The 20,659-nt window shown below is 38.2% G+C and overlaps 2 protein-coding genes and 1 long non-coding RNA gene across 3 annotated transcripts; all 3 read left to right on the top strand.

Annotated features, from left to right (window-relative positions):
- The first annotated feature begins 795 nt into the window (after positions 1-795).
- LOC137745525 (uncharacterized) lies at positions 796-3,781 on the top strand. The gene is made up of 3 exons (XM_068485490.2): positions 796-1,442; positions 2,362-2,433; positions 3,450-3,781. The coding sequence occupies exons 1-3, from the start codon at positions 864-866 to the stop codon at positions 3,450-3,452; spliced, it is 654 nt and encodes a 217-aa protein (XP_068341591.1). The 5' UTR covers positions 796-863; the 3' UTR covers positions 3,453-3,781.
- Positions 3,782-12,662: 8,881 nt separating this feature from the next.
- Positions 12,663-17,502, top strand: LOC137747945 (putative pentatricopeptide repeat-containing protein At1g69350, mitochondrial). Its single transcript, XM_068488069.2, has 2 exons — positions 12,663-12,953; positions 13,785-17,502. Exons 1-2 carry the CDS (start codon positions 12,919-12,921, stop codon positions 16,384-16,386), a joined length of 2,637 nt encoding a protein of 878 aa, XP_068344170.1. The 5' UTR covers positions 12,663-12,918; the 3' UTR covers positions 16,387-17,502.
- A 1,425-nt stretch (positions 17,503-18,927) lies between these two features.
- Positions 18,928-19,681, top strand: LOC148690851 (uncharacterized). The gene is made up of 2 exons (XR_015956597.1): positions 18,928-19,268; positions 19,405-19,681. It is a non-coding gene; the product is annotated as an uncharacterized LOC148690851 (long non-coding RNA).
- Positions 19,682-20,659: the final 978 nt, after the last annotated feature.

Here is a 20,659-nt window from a genome sequence, read left to right as displayed (position 1 = left end):
CTTTCAATAGGAAAAAAAAAAAAAAAAACCATAATGGAGTTACACATAGAAATAAGTTTGTGTTTGATAAAAAATAAAAAATAAATAAATAAGTTTGTGTTATTTGTTATCTTTCTCTAGCGTAAACTAACGATTTGTCTCCCGAATTATCACTTAATTTTCGATTCTTCCTTTGAGCTTTTTAATTGAAAAATTAAGGGCTTAAACTAATTTTTTTTGCTGATTTGCCCCTTGTTGTTAATTTTTCATTCATTCCATCCAAATTTCTGTTAAATGGAACCATGTGCACAACATGTTAGGGTAGTTCGGTCGCTTCATTTTTTTAAATAATTGAAAATCTTAAATTTCTAAAATACAAAATATGAAAATATGTGTGATTCTATAGCTTTTATGTTTGAAAATTTAGCGAAGTGACGCTTGTGTCCACAAAAGAAAGTTATGTGATGTGTATGTGATAAGAGTTAACGTTAATTTGGATGAAATTTATGAAAAACTAACGGTAGAAGGGAAATTGGCCAATAAAATTAGTTTAAATCCTTAATTTTCTAATTAAAAAGTTCATAAGGAAAATCAAAAGTTAAGTGATAGTTCAAATGGCAAATTGGCAGTGTAGCATTTTTCTCTATACGAGGGGAAATTGTACCAAAGTGAGAAATGTCCTGGGCCGCATGTGCAAATTGGCCTAATATTGAGGGGTCCAGGGTTCATGATTGGTTAAGGTCCACTTTGACGGCGTCGATCGTGCCACGTAATCTATGGCCCACCAAATCAACAACCTAATACTTTGCGTAGAAAATAAACGGGGAAAAAGCCAAAGAAACTCTGTTAAGTCGTCGTCGCGTCTTTAAGCTGTTCCAGCAAACATGGCCTCCTCCAAGAGCGAGTACGTCTTCTACGCGCCGATCCCGTCAGGCCCCTACAACCCCCAACCTCAGCAAAACGTCGTCGTTCTAACTCATTACCGCCCCGCTCCCGACTACTGCTGCCGACGCTCTCTCCGCCTCTACATCTCAATCACCACCTCCCTCCTCCTCCTCTCCGCCGCCGTCTTCTTCCTCTACCCCTCCGACCCCACCCTCCAAATCGCCCGAATTAACCTCAACCACGTCCGAATCAACGCGGCCCCCAAGCCCACTCTCGACCTCTCCTTCTCTCTCACCATCAGAGTTCGAAATCGTGACTTCTTCTCTCTGAATTACGACTCGCTCAAAGTTACGGTGGGGTACCGCGCGAGGGAGCTAGGGGTTGTGAGCTCCGACGGAGGGCGAGTGAGGGCCAGAGCATCGTCGTACGTGAACGCCACGCTCGTGATCGACGGGCTCCAGGTCCTCCACGACGTGTTCTACTTGCTTGAAGATTTGGCCAAGGGGGTAATTCCCTTTGATACTGATACGGAGGTGGATGGAAGTTTGGGGCTTTTGTTCTTCAAGATTCCGATCAAGGTAAACTTGCTCTTGATGCAATGTAGAGTCTATTACTTCGAACTGATTCAATGTAGAAGCTTTTATCTGGAATTGGTTCTGTCTGATATTTGTTTTAAACATTGAGAGGTAAAGATTAAATTTTGCATTAGAATCTGTATCTATTTGGGAAATTTTTAAAGAAAGTTGCAAACACTCCGTTTCTGTAGTCTTCGATTTTTCGTATTTATAAGAAATTCGGTATGCTGAGTTTTGCTATCAGAGTTGGGAAATTGTGTAAGAAGTTTTATAACTAGTTCACATAATGTGCCTGTTTTCACTTCTCATTTGATTTACTGATTTCGCCTTTACTGTTCTTGAGGTTCGTAAAGTTTTCTTCTTTATGTAATTAGTACTTCACACATAGGATCAAATTTTCAAGGTCAGAGCAGGTCGAGACATCCAGCATTGTTGAAATTTGATTGACGTCTAGTTTGATCAATCATTTAGGAAATGAGTTGAGAGGAAAGGTGCCGATAAGTTCTCATATATGCACTCATGATTGGTGCAGAGGGCTACTTGTTTACCCCCAATTTATTTTGTGTTGGAAAAGAAAGAGGAACAATTGTGTGTACTTTTCATTGATGCATAGTATGTAATATAGTGCCGCTGCTAGTAGAAATAAGATTCTGATCCAAACCGTAGAGTTGCAGGAAGCCGAGATTTGGTAGGTGAAAGAATAGGCACATAAGGATAGAGTGACTATTGATATCTGCTAACAGATTTATCACTTTAGAAAAGATACGTGTGAAATCCTGCAATTGAATAAGGGTGAGATGGTTGAGGTGGACATTGATTTTGTTGTGCTTCACTTCACATTTAACCACTCTATCGTGCATGTTATATTAGATGTTAAATCTTTCATTCTAATATTCTAATTGTGATCTTTAATGGTAATCAGGCGAGAGCGTCATGTGAAGTATATGTTGGTACAAACAATCAAACAGTTGTTCGTGAAGACTGCTACTCTAAGGTTAGGATTTTCTTTGCTTTCTTTAACTAATCTCAAACTCTGCAAAAATCTCTATAGTCCATGTGACATATTCATTTCCTATTTTCACGTCAATTTCATATATTTGGAAGCTCCGTCCTCCTGTGCTATAGTTAGTCCTGACAGATTAATAAAATTCATTCTTCTTGCTCTGTAAGCACAAATAGGAAAGTGCTATTCACACACCCATTTTTACCTCCCATAGACCCTTGTTAAGTTTTGGCCATTGATATTCTTTAGTTCATGATCCAACGGCCGAAAATTGAAGGGTGTGTGAAAAGTAAAAATGGGTGTGTGGATAGCACTACCCCCACAAATAATGTCTTAATTTCTTGAAGAGGCTTATCCTTTGGCTCTACCCAATATGTTTAGAGGCATAGTTCATCTAGAAGCCGGGTTTACACCAGTTCCTCATAATAATGTGTCGTTTCTTTTGGTCTTGAGGTTCACCCTCCTTATCAACAAAGAATCGGTGATACGTTGACATGAATTTGCTTTCTTTGGGCCAGAGTCCTCTTACATTTTGTGCCAAATTCCTTGTGCATCTTTAGAAAATAATGAAATTAAATTCAATCAACTCAACGATAGAGTTGTGCCGTCTGGTGGCTAAAGTTGCTTTATACTATTTAACGAAAGAAGTTTTCAAATATTAGTGTCTGTGGATGTGTTCTTGACCTGCATATGAGAATTTTTTACATGCAAGAATTTTCTGCCTCAATGTCCATGAATTTTCACCTGCAAGACTTTGCTGCCTCAATGTCCTTGAGTTACATTGTCTTCCGCATGACCATCTCGATCAACGGACAAGACACATCCCTGGCGGGGTTTGATACCCCGTGTTTGAGAAGATGTGTAACTCGTACAGTTTGGCTCTAGTAAGAAGTTGAATAGCCGGTCTTGTTTCTACAGAAAAAATTCTAAACCGAAAATGTTGTGTCGTAATAGCCATGAGAGTGTTTAATTTACTGGTGATTAACTACCTTATTTGATTCTTGCAGTGAAATCAATGGAGTTTTACTGCTGTATAACCTGTAAATTGGATGCTAAAGGCGAAAACCGACAGTTGCAGTCCGTGTGCATACTTATCGAGTTCGAATTGATCACGGACAGCATGTAGAATGTGAACAGGGTGTGCTTGATTATGCAATCAACGAAGCTTGAATAGCAAAACAAAATCATTAGATGAAAATCCCAGTGGGGAAGGCTTTTACTTGTTTCACTGTACTCTGTAACATTTGGTTCCTCAATCAACTTTGCGGTCGAAACGTGTCAATTTTAACTAAGGATCCAACGTCGGTGGATGCTATAAAATCTCGAATTATCAATGTCATTTTCATATGCACACTGTGGAGTATGGACCAACAAATGCAATAATGTAGACTGTCAACGTTGGGGTAGAAATTGGTTTGGGGAAAACGCTAATTCGGTGATTAGGTAATGCTTAATCTCGATGCAAAGTATTACGAAACTATAATATAAATTTTCTTTTGAGAGATGAGAATTTAAAACTCGCAGACAGAATGATACACTGCTCTATCCAATTTGATAATAGAAGTGTAGTCACATTGGCGATTAGAGTTTTTTTTTATGCACCTGAGTTTAAATCGGCGCTATATAAATTTGTTTTATCATCGATGGCAGGACAATCGAATGCAATAAAAAATAAACCGTTAGAAATGGGAAATAAAAAAGACAATTATTATTATGCACAAATTACTTGATGCATAAGTTGAGAGAAAAACAGATCACCCATATATATGATAATCTTTTCTCCTTAATTTGTACACACGATTTGCACTACTATAATAGAACTAATTAATTACTCGACATATTTCCTCTCAACTTCCGACCACCGCCCCAGGCGTACTCAGCATGGTGTTGCCTACACCGGAACGACCCCGGATGCCGCGTCGGCGAGCACAAGCACCGCCTTGTATTGCCGCCACCGCTGCCACCTCCAGCAGCAGCCTCTCCAACCCTTCTGGCCGCAGCTGCAGCCGCATGCAGGTTCACTGCCGTCTCTACCGCCACATACGCCTCCAGAAGAAGCCACCTGCGATGCTGCTGTAGCACGGCCAAGTCTCTCACTCTCCGTCTCACCGAATTAGGCACGCCTGAAGGGTGACACATAATTTCTAGCCTCCAATTCCGGAAAACTGAATTACAAAACAAAATGGTAATTTTGAAAATTCAGAGCAGATTGAGAAATTGAGAGCAAAGGAATGTGGGAAGGGACTACAGAATTATACGGAGGAATAAGAAAATATTTATAAGAGGGGAAGATGGCTAAGCCAAGTTAATTTGGCATGAAAAGAAGGTAGATTTTCGATATGATTCCCGTGAAAGAAAAAGCTACAATTTTTGCTTTTAAACGATGCTTTAATTCTTGAGGAGGAGTTTGTGATGGTCAAGGTATGAGAGGTTGTGTCAGAGCCCAGGCAAGCCACGGCTGCACTCTTTGAGTCGTTGCCTGTTATCGATAGACTTGTATATAACGTGTAAATTGTTTTCGATAGATATGCACCAAGGCTGAAACAACTTTTATATTATATGTTCCAACTGGCCCACCAGAGAGAGACATTGTTAGACAAATAAGGAATATGGTTGGAGTCCTTGTGTAATTGTATATAATATTATTATTGGAAGAATAAGCCGTCCTACAGCCGTCCTACCTTGTCCTACCTACACATTTGTATCATGTATATATCCTTGTAATCTTGTAGAGAAACATAATGAGAAAAAAACATTCTCTTCCATTTTTCCACATTCACGTATCAATAACAAATATATTTTTTAGCCTACATACCTTTTTCTACATGGTATCAGAGCAGGTTCAGCTTTCTCTGCCGTTCCCATGGCTGACTCTTCTTCTTCCGATGGTGTTTTTTCCCTTCATCATTCCGACCACCCGAATCTTGTCCTTGTATCCAAGAAGTTGCAGCTTGCGATGCCTGACCTCTTTGCCGAGCAGCACTCCCGTGTTCTAGCTGCTCTACGTGACACCACCACCCCTCCTCAGGCCAATGCCGTGCTCACTACTGATTTTGCCCAAGGTTTGTTACATGTCACCTCTCGTCATGATCAATGGATTCTTGACAGTGGTGCTACGGATCATATTACTTCTTCCGCTTCATGTTTGGTTAATCGTTCTCCTTCACATTTGCCGCCTGTTTCTTTGCCTAGTGGTGTTTCCGCTCCCATTACTTTTACCGGCACTTTTCCTTTAAATTCATCAGTTACTTTGAAGGATGTTTTATGTGTCCCTAATTTCCGAGTGGACCTTTTATCGGTTGGTAAACTTACAGATGGATTATCGTGTTCCATAACCTTCTTTCCTTCTTGGTGTGTTTTGCAGGATTTGGTTTCGAAGGCGACGATTGGTGTGGGTAAGCGACGTGGCGATCTGTATTACCTTGTGGCCCTTACCTCTTATCTCCCCACCCGTCAACCTCTCTGCAACATCATTACCATCCCCTCCTCCCTCTGGCATAGGCGTCTTGGTCACCCCTCCTCCACTCGTTTGCAAGCTTTAGCATCTAGCTCTCTTAATTGTACTTTTGATTCTAGTCATATTTGTGATGTTTGTCCGTTGGCAAAACAAACTCGTCAACCTTTTCTTTTGAGTTCAATTTCCTCAACTTTCCCTTTTGCTTTAATTCATTGTGATATTTGGGGCCCGAATCGTCAATCTTCTCTTTCTGGTGCTCATTATTTCTTAACCATTGTGGATGATTTTTCTCGCTTTACGTGGGTCTTCCTCATGAAACATAAATCCGACACTCAACAATTAATTAAGGATTTTTTTGCTTATGTCACTACCCAATTCCGCACTACCATCCAATGCATTCGTACTGACAATGGTGGTGAATTTTTATCTCTTCGTAGTTTTTTCTCTGATCATGGGGTGCTTTTACAAACTTCTTGTGTTTATACCCCCCAACAAAATGGCATTGTTGAAAGAAAACATCGTCATCTTCTTGAAACCGCTCGCGCCCTTCGTTTTCAATCCCATCTTCCTATCAAGTTTTGGGGGGGAATGTGTTTTTACCGCTACTTATCTCATCAATCGTTTCCCTACCCGTCTTCTCCATCATAAATCCCCATTTGAGGTTCTCTTTTCGAAAACCCCATCTTATGACCACTTCCACGTCTTTGGTTGTCTGGCATATGCCACCTCTGTCACTCCCACCACCAAATTTTCCCCTCGGGCTCATCGTTGCATTTTTCTCGGTTATCCTCTGGGACAAAAGGCCTATACCCTTTACGATCTCGACAATCACCGCATTTTCACTAGTCGAGACGTCATCTTTCACGAAACTACTTTCCCTTATGCCGTTTCTCACCCTCCTATCCCATCCTCTTCGCCTACCCTACCCATCCCACCCTCTCTGGACTTTACATATAACCCACCCCTTCCTGCCCCGACGCCTCATCCTCCTCCACCTTCTTCCCCTTCCACGCCTCCCACAGATTCCCTTGCTGCCCATTACCCGTTCCTCCCCATGCCCCTGCCCTCTCGGCATCCCCTCCTTCCCCCCCCTACTTCCTTACCTTTCACCCTTTTACCCACGGACATCCCTACCCCCCCACTACCTACCAATCCTCCCCTTCCCCGCACCTCTTCCTGTGCCCATAAACCTCCATCCTATTTAAAAGACTACGTTTGCTCGCAGGTGATTCTGCCATCCCACCCATCTTCGACTTCGCAACCCGGTTCTACACAAGGTACGCGATATCCACTTTGTAATTTTCTCTCTTATCACCGTTACTCTCCCAGGCATTTTTCTTACATTAACTCTGTCAGTCGGACTGTGGAGCCTTCCTCCTTTGCCGAGGCTGCCACTGACCCCAATTGGCAACGTGCTATGACTGAGGAGCTTCAAGCTTTACATGCTAATGGTATTTGGACTTTAACTTCCTTGCCCCCTGGCAAAATTCTCATTGGTTGTAAGTGGGTGTACAAACTCAAGCACAATTCCGACGGCTCTATTGACCGCTACAAAGCTCGTTTGGTTGCTAAAGGCTTCACTCAGGCTGAAGGTATTGATTATCATGACACTTTTTCTCCTACTGCTAAGATGATTACGGTGCGTTGTCTTCTTGCTCTTGCTGCTAGTCAGTCTTGGTCTCTTCATCAGCTTAATGTTAATAATGCTTTCTTACATGGTGACTTACATGAAGAAATCTATATGTCTCCTCCTCCTGGTCTTCGGCGACAGGGGGAGAATCTTGTGTGTCGCCTTCACAAGTCACTTTATGGTCTTAAGCAGGCTTTTCGCCAATGGTTTGCCAAATTCACTAGTGCCATCATTTCTGCCGGTTTTCAACAATCCAAAGCTGACTATTCATTGTTCACTAAAAAGTCTGGTATTTCTTTCACAAGTTTGCTCATTTATGTGGATGATATTGTGATTACAGGCAATGATGCTAGTGCCATTAATTCTCTGAAGTCTTTCCTCCGTGATCATTTTCGGATAAAAGACCTTGGTGATTTAAAATATTTTTTGGGTATTGAGGTTTCTCGTTCCAAACAAGGGATTTATATTTCTCAACGCAAGTATGCATTAGAGATTCTCAAGGACTATGGTTTTTTGGGAGCACGACCCATTGCTTTTCCTATGGATGACACAAAATTATCTGATAAAGGAGAACTTCTCAAGGATCCTGAAAAGTATCGACGATTAGTAGGTCGGTTAATATATCTCACTATCACTCGCCCGGATATCACCTATTCTGTACATGTTCTAAGCCGTTTTATGCACGAGCCAAGGATATCTCATATGGATGCTGCGCTTCGTATTGTTCGTTATTTGAAGGCTACTCCAGGTCAAGGTTTATTATTTCGTTCTGACAACCAGACCAAGTTAACTGCGTTTTGTGATTCTGATTGAGCAGATTGCCCTATCACTCGCCGTTCGACTACTGGGTATTGTGTATTCTTGGGCGGTTCTTTGATTTCTTGGCGGACGAAACGACAGAAAACCGTTTCGCTCTCTTCAGCAGAGGCGGAATATAGGGTCATGGCAGGTGCTTGTTGCGAGATAGTTTGGCTTCGTTTTTTGTTGAAGGATTTGAACATTCCTTTGGATGGTCCTTCCATTTTATTTTGTGATAATCAAGCAGTGTTACATATAGTTGCCAATCCTGTTTTTCATGAACGAACTCGTCACATTGAGATGGATTGTCACTTTATACGAGATAAGATTGTAGATGGCACAATAGAGACCAAGCATGTGGGTACGGCACAACAGTTGGCAGACTTGTTTACCAAACCTCTTGGGAAAGAAAAGTTTTCGGGTATGTTACGCAAGTTGGGAGTTCTTGACATCCACTCTCCAACTTGAGGGGGAGTGTTAGACAAATAAGGAATATGGTTGGAGTCCTTGTGTAATTGTATATAATATTATTATTGGAAGAATAAGCCGTCCTACAGCCGTCCTACCTTGTCCTACCTACACATTTGTATCATGTATATATATCCTTGTAATCTTGTAGAGAAACATAATGAGAAAAAAACATTCTCTTCCATTTTTCCACATTCACGTATCAATAACAAATATATTTTTTAGCCTACATACCTTTTTCTACAGACATGGTGTCCTCTCTTGATCCTGTTTGCTTGCGAGGATCCTTAAAATTTTCTAATCGTGTTCATTTATCGTATGTGCAATCAATTTTCATTATGTACTGTTTATATTAAATTTAAATAAAAAAATTTATAATAATTTCTGACCGCACAATATATAATAAACGAATATAATATAAAGATATTCGAAATCCTCAAAGAGAATCTGAAAAGTATTCTCGTTCCAACTTCCACATAGATTAGATGATACTAGTACTTACGTTCCCTTTTGAATTCTGCCACGTGGGATACACTTGTCCTTTTCTTGGCACCAAGTTTTTCTTCGTGATCAATCTAGAGCTAGGCGTTTGGGTACGAGTAACCTGATATTTACATGGTAAGACGCTCTCAACAAGGAACAGATTCGTTATTATACACAGTAGAATTCAGCTGTATGGTCCGTCAATTGTGAATGCCACGTGATCAATCAGTTGATTAAGTTGTCTTGTCAAAATTTTTCTATAATCATAAATTTAATATAATGATATTATCTCTATCTATATATATAAAGTCGGAGGCCACTTTTAGTATCACAGTGTTTGGATCCAAATTTATATTATCGACTTGTGCAATCAAGGTCGTTGAATGAGCATAACTTCACACTGTCATATGAAGAAATTAAGATAATTTTATTGTTAAGAGATAATATTATGATTTTTAATCATGATGATTATTTCTTAATAGTGAATTATCTTGGTTTTTCTCTTGTTCTAGATAAACGTGATGCAAATAATATCTCTAACCTACAATTCAAATTAATTGGAGATATTCGGCATATGACAATGCATCTACCACTAGATTAATTTCATGCAATTAATCTATGCATGGGATAAAGATGAAATTGAAATGGTAATGTTGTCATAATGGCTTTTGGGATTAGCCAAAGACCTACATGCTTGCCATGCACGTGGATTATCACTAGTCGACTGGTTATCTATCTAAGTCTCGGTCGAGAAGGATTTTCGTCCTTATTGGTAGAGGTCATCTCTTTAGCCTTTTCGGAGAAGTGAGGTGTTACAGGTTACTATTTTCGGCACATTGAAAGCCGAATTTGATACTGAACTTCGCAGAACTAGTAGCCTTGTCTTCAGGCTCTAGAATCCGAAGGCCGATATATGTTCCTTCCTCGGCCACAGTCACAAGATCAATAAGTCAACAGCACGCTCAACGCAACGTCAACATATTTTACTCCCCAACCGAGCTCGGCCGATGAGTTAGCACGCCTCGCATACAACCGAATGACGTAGTTAGCTTATTAATTACTCAGCATGTGCGCTACGTAGGCTTGGTAGTTTTTATGGTCAACACACAGCTTCGACAAAAATATTAGGACAAAATTGCCTCTGAACCAAAAAAAATTCAAAAGCAGCCCAATATAATATATCAAATAATGCAGGGGTAGTTTGGTAATTTTCCATCATAAAATATAATATAAATATAAGTGGGAATAGAGAAAAGAATAAAAAAATGGGTAAATTACACTTTCATACCTCAGGTTTGGGGTATATTTCAATTCTTTACAACATCTTCAAAACATTTCACTTTAATACCTTAAGTACTATTTTATTTCAAAATAATACTTCCGTTACATTTTCCATCTATTGATCTGTTAAATGCTGACGTGGCTGCCAAATGTCTGCCATGTGGCAAATAAAATAATTTTTTTTAAATTTCTCAAAAAAAAAAAAAAAAAAAAATTGTCCATCCCCCACCCCCTCCCCTCAGGCAACCCAGAAGAAGAAGAAAAAAAAGAAATGGGTTTCAAATTACCATAACCCACCTCCCACCCCGCGACCCTCCTTCCGCCTCCCCCCCAACCCCCCGCCCGGCGACCCTCCTCCCGTCCCCTTACCCACCCTGACCCATCTCTCTTCCTCCCTCTTCTTCTTGCGAGTTTCTCTTGTTTTTTGTTTTTTTTTTTTTTTTTTTTTGAAAAAATTCAGGTTTTTTTTATTAAAAATTATTTTATTTGCCACGTGGCAGACATTTGGCAGCCACGTGGCATATATGTGGCAACCACGTCAGTATTTAAAGGATCAATGGATGAAAAATGTAACGGAGGTATTATTTTGAAATAAAATAGTACTTAAGGTATAAAAGTGAAATGTTTTAAAGATGTTGTAAGGAATTGAAATAGACCCTAAACATCAGGTATGAAAGTGTAATTTACCCTAAAAAAATTGAAGGATGAGTGAAAGTTGATGGTGCTCACGTGAAGGAGAAAGAAAAATATAATGAAAAATAAAGAAAATCATGAATATTGTGTTCAAAACATCTTAAGAAGCATATAATGTCGGTTATAAAAAAGGTTTTTTCGCACACGGATAATAATGTGATTAAATAAGTTGTTAAATTATTATTATTTTTTAAACAAACGATATTATCTACACTAAGGAAAAAGGGGGTGGGCTTAGCTTCAAAATGGACTAGCAATAATGTGATACAATCAGTTGTTTATTAAATATTAGGGAACTATTATTAGCACTCCAAAAATCTCATTCTACAATCCTCAAAAGTGTATTTTTCTTTCTAATTATAGAAAGTTTGGAGTGCCAAATAAGATTTTTGGAGTGCTAATAACAATTCCCAAATATTATTTTCTTTATAAAAAAAGGTATTTCGCACGCGGATAATAATATGATTAAATTAATTGTCAAATGATTTTTTTTTTAACAAACGATATTATCTACACTAAGGGGGAGGGGAGTGAGCTTAGTGACTTAGCCTCACAATGGGCTAGCAATAATGTGATTCAATCAATTGTTTATTAAATATTATTTTATCTATTCTTAATATAAATTCTATAGAAACTGATTTTATTATGTGAATTCAACTGTTTTAATTGGTTTATGAGAGGTTTATTCTATCATGATCTAAAATTATTCGTTTACTTCAAATATTTGACTTTCCTTTTGTCAATTTACACATATAAATGTATTTAAAACGTGTAAGTCGCTTGTAGCACGCCGTGATTCAAAAAATGCATTTTGCACGCGTGTAAGCGTGTACATGAAGGCTATTAACTCTTTTTATTAGGGTCGAATCTGACCTGAAACGCCAAGTGTGACACAATCAATTAGTTTAATGTCCATATTGCTCATTTTTTTTCTAAATATCCAGTTCATGTGTATCCCTCCATAATTTATCATTTTATTTTCTACAAATTGATCATTTGCCTCTGTTGAAAACTTTACAGAAGGACGATTCAATTGAAAGTTAGGAAGTGCAAAAAGGTTGTATTAAAAGGAAACAGAAAAAGAATAAATCTGAATGTGCTTCATGCATGCTTTTTACACTGCACAAAATAATTTTTGGTTAAAGAAGTAAAAGAGAACCATTTAAGAAGAAATTTTTTTAGTATAACCGAAACACAAAGTAGTACCCTAGGTGATAGGAATACAAAATACTTCTAAGCCGAAGTTAGTTCTGTCCATGTTGGTGGTAGGATTCGAATTTCTAAATAAGATGACGAAGGAGGTGATCAAAACTCTGAGTAACACGTGGCAGCATCTAAGCCTTCATTAAGGGCATTACTGTCAATTTCATCGTTTCTTTCTTCCTCACTTAGTCACTTGTGGTTTAATTCGCACGTGTCTGAAATCCACACCGTTTCGCGCTAAACCCTAGCGCGCCTTTCTTCTTCTTCCACCGGTAGAGAGCTGGAGCATCCACATCCGACCCAAAATCATCGGAAGTTACAGTATGTTCGGATCCGGATCCTACTCACGACGTGTACAGAGCCCTCCGAATCTTCGTCAACCTTACCGTGAGTTCCGCGGCTACCAGTCGGCGTTACGAGAAATCGAAGCCCTCCGCCGCCTTTGATGGGTTGATGAATCCAAATGGGTTCTCGAATTATATGCATTTTCATCAAAGGGTACGTGTTTGTTCGATAAAGTTCCTCACTTTCTTGTATATTGCCATTTTAGTATGCCCGTAAATTTCCTTTTTCTTTCGATGTTTGGATGCGATTGCAGTGCATCTGTTTGTGGGTTTTTTTTTTTTGTGGAGTAGGTGGGTTTTCAGGTTGAAAATCTGTACTTTTTGTGTGATGTTCATGACTTTTTGGATTTCAGTGATGAAATTTTGTGGTGATTTATGTTTATGTCATTCTGTTCGAATCAATAATTTGGATTTAAGACTATTCGGTTGTAATGTGGGTAACTGGGATTCTGTCCAACTGATGATAATCAATAATGTCGGACCTTTGGGAAATTAATGCAGTTTGTGCATAGTTGCTTGCATAGCTGCGGTTCGATTGAGTATAGTTTTGTTTGTCTATCATGTTTGTAATGGACTTGAAATTGCAATGCAGCACGTGTGATCAGATTTTGATTCAGTGATATATAGTGGTTAATAAGAATGTGAGGTTGCTATCATAATTCACTTGTCATGAAATCTTTGTGCATTTATAATTAATATATCATGTTTCCATTTGTATCTAGTCAAATGACATGACTAATATGACTTTACGTCAAGTTCACTTTTGTACGGTGAGTATCTGAAGACAATTTGAAAAAATTGAATTAAGATGGTTATGACATGATAAATTTTAAAGTTTGTTGTCTTTTGTTTGTTAGGTTGAACCTTAGGCTTTAATTTCTCCCATCAGATTCTGATTTTTTTTATGAAAAGTAAACCTATCTTTACTGGAAGCTGCAGTTGCTTACTAAGCTTGTAGCTTACACATTGTTATCTGACATTTCAGTGTAACGGAGAATAGTGAGAGAAAGATTGCTCATTGCCAAATCATAGAGAAACTACTTAGTCTACAATTCTTCTTATGGAATCATATAACATCGTACTTTGAAGACATCAACGCCTTTCTTCTTTCGATGTTAAACCACCTTCACCATGCATTAAGGCAGTTTCACTTGGCTCTGCTACTCTCATGCCGCAAATATAATTACAAACCAAATCCCACCCGAACCTTGTATCTCTCTACCACCACAACGCCTTGTACACATGCCTCACCAACTTACCCTCGTTCTGATCTCCTCACGCTCAGCTCCGATGTCCAAACCCTTTACCAAACCAAGCAAGTTCACGCCTCTGCTCTTCTCAGTGGAGTACTGCCCCACAGTGTCTCTCTATGTGCCTCCCTCATGCTCAGATACGCCACTTTCAGATCCCCAGAAACCTTTCACCATCTCTTCCAACAAACCGTCCAGCATTGTCACACTGCTTTCTTGTGGAACACCCTCATACGGGCTTGCTCCATTGCTCAAGTTAATGATAATTTTCAGACTTATAATCAAATGGTTCGGAGCGGTGTTGGACCCGATGACTATACTTTTCCTTTTGTTCTCAAGGCATGTGCAGACCTTTTGGAGGTAAAAAAAGGGATGGAGGTTCATGGGGTTGTTTTTAAAGTGGGGTTTGATTATGACGTTTTTGTTGGAAATACCCTTATGTTGTTTTATGGTAATTGTGGGGATCTGAGAGATGCAAAGAGGATATTTAGTGAAATGCGTGAAAGGGATGTTGTCTCATGGAATACAGTTATTGGGGTGCTTTCGGTCAATGAGTGCTACATGGAGGCACTTGATTATTATAGAGAGATGAATTCGGCAAATGGGTTTAAGCCAAATGTTGTTACTGTTATCAGTGTGCTGCCAGTTTGTGCAGAGCTCAAAGATGAGTTGATGGCGATCCAGATTCACAGCTATGTTGTGAAAGTTGGTTTGGATCTTTTGGTGACTACTGGAAATGCATTGGTTGACGTGTATGGGAAATGTGGGAATGTGAAGGCTTCAAAACAAATTTTTGCTGAGATAATTCAGAAGAATGAGGTTTCATGGAATGCATCTATTACCAGTCTCTCTTACATGGGGCATAATTTGGAAGCCTTAAATACATTTAGGTTGATGATTGATGTAGGGGTTAAACCAAACTCTGTCACCATTTCTAGCATGCTACCAGTGTTAGTTGAACTAGAATTCTTTGGAGTTGGCAAAGAACTCCATGGTTTCAGTGTCAGAACAGGTATTGAAACAGATATCTTCATTGCCAACTCATTAATTGATATGTATGCAAAATCAGGCTGTCCAAATGAGGCATCGAATGTGTTCCAAGAGATGGATAAAAGGAATATTGTTTCTTGGAATGCCATGATTGCTAATTTTTCTCAAAACAGGCTTGAGTTGGAAGCCATTGGACTTGTGAAGCAAATGCAAGCTCATGATGAAATTCCCAACTCTGTAACCTTCACAAATCTTCTTCCAGCTTGTGCTCGTTTGGGTTCCCGCCGTCTTGGAAAAGAAATCCATGCAATGACAGTTCGCATGGGATCTGCCTCAGATTTGTTTGTCTCTAATGCTTTGACAGACATGTACGCAAAGTGTGGCTGTCTAGGTCTTGCTCGAAATGTGTTTAACATCTCCGTCAGAGATGAGATTTCTTATAATATACTTATAGTAGGTTATTCTCAAACTACTGATTGCTTAGAATCTCTGAGTTTGTTTTCTGAAATGAAGCTTAAGGGAATGATGCATGACGCTGTTTCCTTTATGGGAGTTATATCAGCTTGCGCAAATCTAACTGCAATCAAGCAGGGTAAAGAGATTCATGGATTTTTAGTAAGAAAGATTTCAGATACTCATCTCTTTGTTGCTAACTCGCTTTTGGATTTTTATACCAAATGTGGACGAATTGATCTTGCTGCTAAGGTCTTCAACTGCATGCCAAGCAAGGATGTAGCTTCATGGAATACAATGATTTTGGGATATGGAATGCTAGGTGAGCTTAACATTGCAATCCATCTTTTTGAAAAAATGAGGGAAGAAGTTGTAGAATACGATTCAGTTTCATACATTGCAGTTTTATCATCTTGTAGCCATGGAGGGCTAGTTGAGAAAGGGAAAAAATACTTTGAGGAGATGTGCACGCAAAATATTGAGCCAACAGAAAAGCACTATGCTTGCATGGTTGACCTCCTTGGGCGAGCTGGCCTTATGGAAGAAGCAGCAGAACTTATTAAAGCCATGCCAATTGTACCCGATGCCAACATTTGGGGAGCTTTGCTTGGGGCATGCCGAATCCATGGGAATTTAGAGTTGGCGAGTTGGGCAGCAGAGCATCTGTTTGAGTTGAAGCCCGATCATTCTGGGTACTATATACTTCTTTCAAACATGTATGCAGAAGCTGGGAGATGGGAAGAGGTAAACAGGGTGAGGGAACTGATGAAATCAAGGAAAGTGAAGAAGGACTGTGCTATCAGTTGGGTTCAGGTTCGGGACCAGGCGCATGCTTTCATAGTTGGAGATGCAATGGAGACATTAAATTCAGATAGTTGGCTCGCAGAGTCTTAGTATGTTTTGACCCAGCAGAAGCAAGAAAAGAGAATGAGTGGTAAGCCATGAAAAGGAGATGTAGACAGAAGCATAAGCTGAAGTAGTTGATCAAAGCAATTCTTTCCCTCCATTAAAAAAAATGAGAAGATGGGAGAGGATTTGAGAAAGCAAATAGGTGCCACAGCTTATATCGATGCAGCTCTGAGACTTAGCAGGTATATAACTTAGAAGAATTTTAAATTTAGAAAGCAATTAACTTAGAAGAATATAAAATTTAGAAGGCAATTCTTTGCCTTCATACATTTGCTTGAATAAATTAGAAATATGTGCCTTAGTTTTGTCTCTCCCTCTTCAAAACTGGTAATGACTGATAGTAAATTTAATCTTACCCAAGAGACTTGTTCCCCCCACCTCTTCTTTTACATGGTATAACAATGTGTTTCAATTTGATGCCAGTGCGCATCTGTCACCCGCCCAATTCATGAAAAGAAATTTGATTATTTCTTGGTTAGGTTTTTGTTCCACTCATTTGTTTATCTTAAGATCTTTCTTTTTCTTCCTCTCTTATTTTGTTCCGCATCATTACTCGCTTGCTAGATTTTCTTTTTGTTAGTACTGCCTCGGTTGTGTATATTTGATTCAGGTAATTACTGATTCGTGCCCATGTAATTGATGAGTTAATGAAGAATGAAAAGGAGATAGAGGCTGTATATTTTGCTTCTGAGTCTGGTTTGACTGAGATTTCGTATATCAGAAACTCGAAAAAGTACTTATCAAGTACTTTCGAGAAAAGCATTTCCAAATGGGCATGTAATCCTGACAGAAAAGGATCTTATTTGTGCACCCTAGAAGTGTAGATATATTGCCCAATTTTGCACGATTTTCCTTCACTCAAAGAATTCAGGGGTCCCAATGGACTCTACCTACAGCCACAGATGGGTATATCTGAGTCGAGTGTACAGCTGGTGTGAGTGGGAGCCATGGTTTCAACGCAAAGAACAACTTTTCCATGACACGTAAATACGTAATTGTATTGTGTTAGAAGAAAACTTGTAATTAGTGGCTGACATCTGTTTTAAGACTATTCCAAATTTCTAATTCATAGAATCCTTCTGTTGGGCTCTGACCTTCCAATTTGGTCACGTTGGACTTGTATGCGTTTGCTCTGGAGTTTCCTACGCATGGGACCCTTGTGTGGCAGGCTACAGGCTTCTGACCAAAAACGCAAATCCATTGCTTTGAAACGGGATTTTCTTCTCTCTCTTGATACCTGCATTTTGGAGTGATGAGGGTCCGAGTCAACACGCCGCCAACTCGGAGTCAAAGTATGACTTTTTCCTTCCAAACCAAAACAAAACCTCACACCAACGGAAAGGGATCCCTTCTCTTATCCCTTCCCTTCCTTCTAATCCATCAAATTAAGGGATCCAGACTGTTGAAATTTGATCCAACAGTTACAAATAGGGGTTCATTTTATAAATTATAATAACTTCAGTCGTTAGATCAATTTTCAACGACACATATCTTCTGATTTGGTAGATTAGGGGGAAGGGATCCGGAGATGATCCCTTTCGCACACCAACAACACAGAGATTCTTACACCTTGGTGCAGATATTAAAGCTAATATTATATTATTTGCCCGAATGAATGTTGGCGTCATATTATTTATATGAGATGTCATCATGGCATATTCAATGACATAATAACGTATTAGTGCGTCACTATTATATCAGCATGCATATCTCTACTAATTAATAACAGTCATTATCAACCAAAATTCTATAAAATTATCAGTTTAACCCTCTAATTAAAACAGAACATGAATAAAAAATATGAGGCAGAAATGTAATTTCACACAATCAAATTTTACTTTTTTTTTTTAAAACCTCACCTACATGTAATCCTAACATATCTCTAATTAAAGTAAAATAAATAAATAAATAAATAAAACTTCTCACTCTCACATTCGCTATCACTCTCTTCCTCTCTCCTTCTATTTCAAAAACAAAAATAAAAAAAAATTCTCACACACTTTGTGTGTGCCCATATGCTAGTAAATCTTTATATGTTTAAAATTGTAACTGGAAGGGTTAAAAATATATTTGGACAATAATGTACTTCTAACGACATCTGACACATACATTTAAAAGTGTTTGTGGTCATAGACGTATTTTCTAGATAAACACTTATCAAGTTCTTTTTTACAGAAACACTTCTACAAGCAAAAAATACAGTATACAAAAGAAATTCAAACGGCCCTCTTTGTTGTATATTTAATACACAGAATACAGTATAATTTGAAGTCATTAAATTCAATAATTGACATTTAGGAGCTAAAAATCTCGATGATAAAATTAAAAATTGTTATTAGTATTTTAAAATTTTCATTATACCTTTTAAACTTTTTACATTTTAAAAAGAAAAAACATTTGTAAATAATTTAAAATAAAAATTTTGAAATGTTAATAACAATTTTCATAAAATTAAGAGCTTAATTAGTAGAAGTCTCGCACAAACACGTGCAATTTGCACTCATTTTCCCTTTTCATCCGCTTTCCAGAGAAACCGCACATGTTGGCCGGCCCACCATGTTCCCATGTTCCCATGTTCCGAAAAACCCACCCCTCCTTACTTTCCCCCGCATATAAATATAGCACCGCCAATTGTTTCCGCAGCCTCCTTCCCCTCTCAAAACCTCACCCCACCTTCTCACAGATCTTTGCCTAATCCCTCTTAATTTCCCTTTATTTTCACCTAATTTTCTCTTAATTCATATTTAGCGGTCAAAAAATGAACTCAATCAGATCCTGCGCTCTCCCAATCATCGGGTTCATGTTCATGGCGCTCCTCAGCCTCGGCTACGGCCAGCAGGCGCCAGCTCCTGCTCCCACCAGCGACGGTAAGTCCATCAATTTCTTCCTAAAAAAAATCAATTTTTCAATTTTTATTTTGTTGGGTCGGTCCAAAATTTTGATAACTTTATGGGTTTTTTTCTGATAATTTTGTCTAATTTTTCTGGGTTCGAATTGTTGCAGGCATGGCGATCGATCAGGGAATCGCTTACACGCTTATGATGGTGGCGCTTGCAATTACGTACCTTATGCATTAAGAGATTGATTTTCTGAAATTTTCTTGGGGCAGAAAAACCGATTCAGAAATCACATTGAGCATTATTGTTGTACATCTGGTGATATATTAAATTCTATTTTTTTTATAAATTTTTTGTGTGTATTTTTCTCCTCTTATTCAGATGGAGAAATTTGCTTTGTAGTTCAAATATTAATATAAATTAATTTATTATTATTAGCTCAATATTTCTGAATTATGTCTCATTCGCTTGGAGGTTTTGGGAATCGGAGTAAGATTTTGTCCTTTTTTTTTTTTTTTTAGGTTAACATCATATATTAATTTTTTATCGTAAGAAAAAGACATAATAAGAGAGTGTAAAATAAAGCAATAGAAAAAAAAAAAAAAAAAGGCAGAGATTCCTGCGGCTGCCAACCTGCCCTTTCACATTATCTCAGTCAATTTATGTATTTTTCAAAAGACGAAAAGTTTTTGTTACTGTTTATAACGTAAAATTATATTTTAACATTAAAAGGTTACTCTTGATACAATTTAATTTATTTTTTATTTTGTTTTTATGTTTAAAATTTAAAATTTTCAAACTCTTTTCATTAGTTTTACTTTTTTTAAATTAAGCTGATCACATAAAGTGGGCTTCTTTGTGCCACATCATCCTTTGTTGCAGGTCTCGGTGGTTTTTTTTTTTTTTTTTTTTTTTTTGAACAAACATAAGCTAATAATAAGCTAGCCACAATTAGGTACATAACTCATCGCATGCATGTACTGCTTTTGTATTTTTGTAAGTCGGATTAGAGACCTCCTTCTGTTTGTGGCATTGTTTACTAATCCGTTATTGAGCAAGGAATAATCCAACTGAAGGCAAATCGGTGACCTGCTTCATGTAATGGCATTAGTTACTAATTCGTAATTTGGTAAGGGAGTTGGATTGAGGAGTCAAAATCTGAATTATTCATGTTTACTTACAATGAACGATACTTCAAATTAGAGTTTAATTCTCATTTTTATGTATTCTACGTTTACTAACACATAATATTTGGAAAAGAACCCGTTATCAATAATATTTGGAAAAGAATCCGTTATCAACATATTCTACGTTTACTAACACATATTGCGTCTTATTTTTGTTTCATTCCCAAATGATTAGTAAGCACAAAAATAATCTGTTATCAAGATTTAAATCTTTATTTTTATTGCAATTACAAA

This window comes from Pyrus communis, chromosome 15 (assembly GCF_041283825.1).
Source record: "Pyrus communis isolate YQ-2024b chromosome 15, ASM4128382v1, whole genome shotgun sequence".
In the NCBI taxonomy this organism is placed as follows: domain Eukaryota; kingdom Viridiplantae; phylum Streptophyta; class Magnoliopsida; order Rosales; family Rosaceae; genus Pyrus; species Pyrus communis.
Note: the sequence above shows the minus strand (reverse complement) of the source record. Positions and strands in the feature narration are given on the sequence as shown.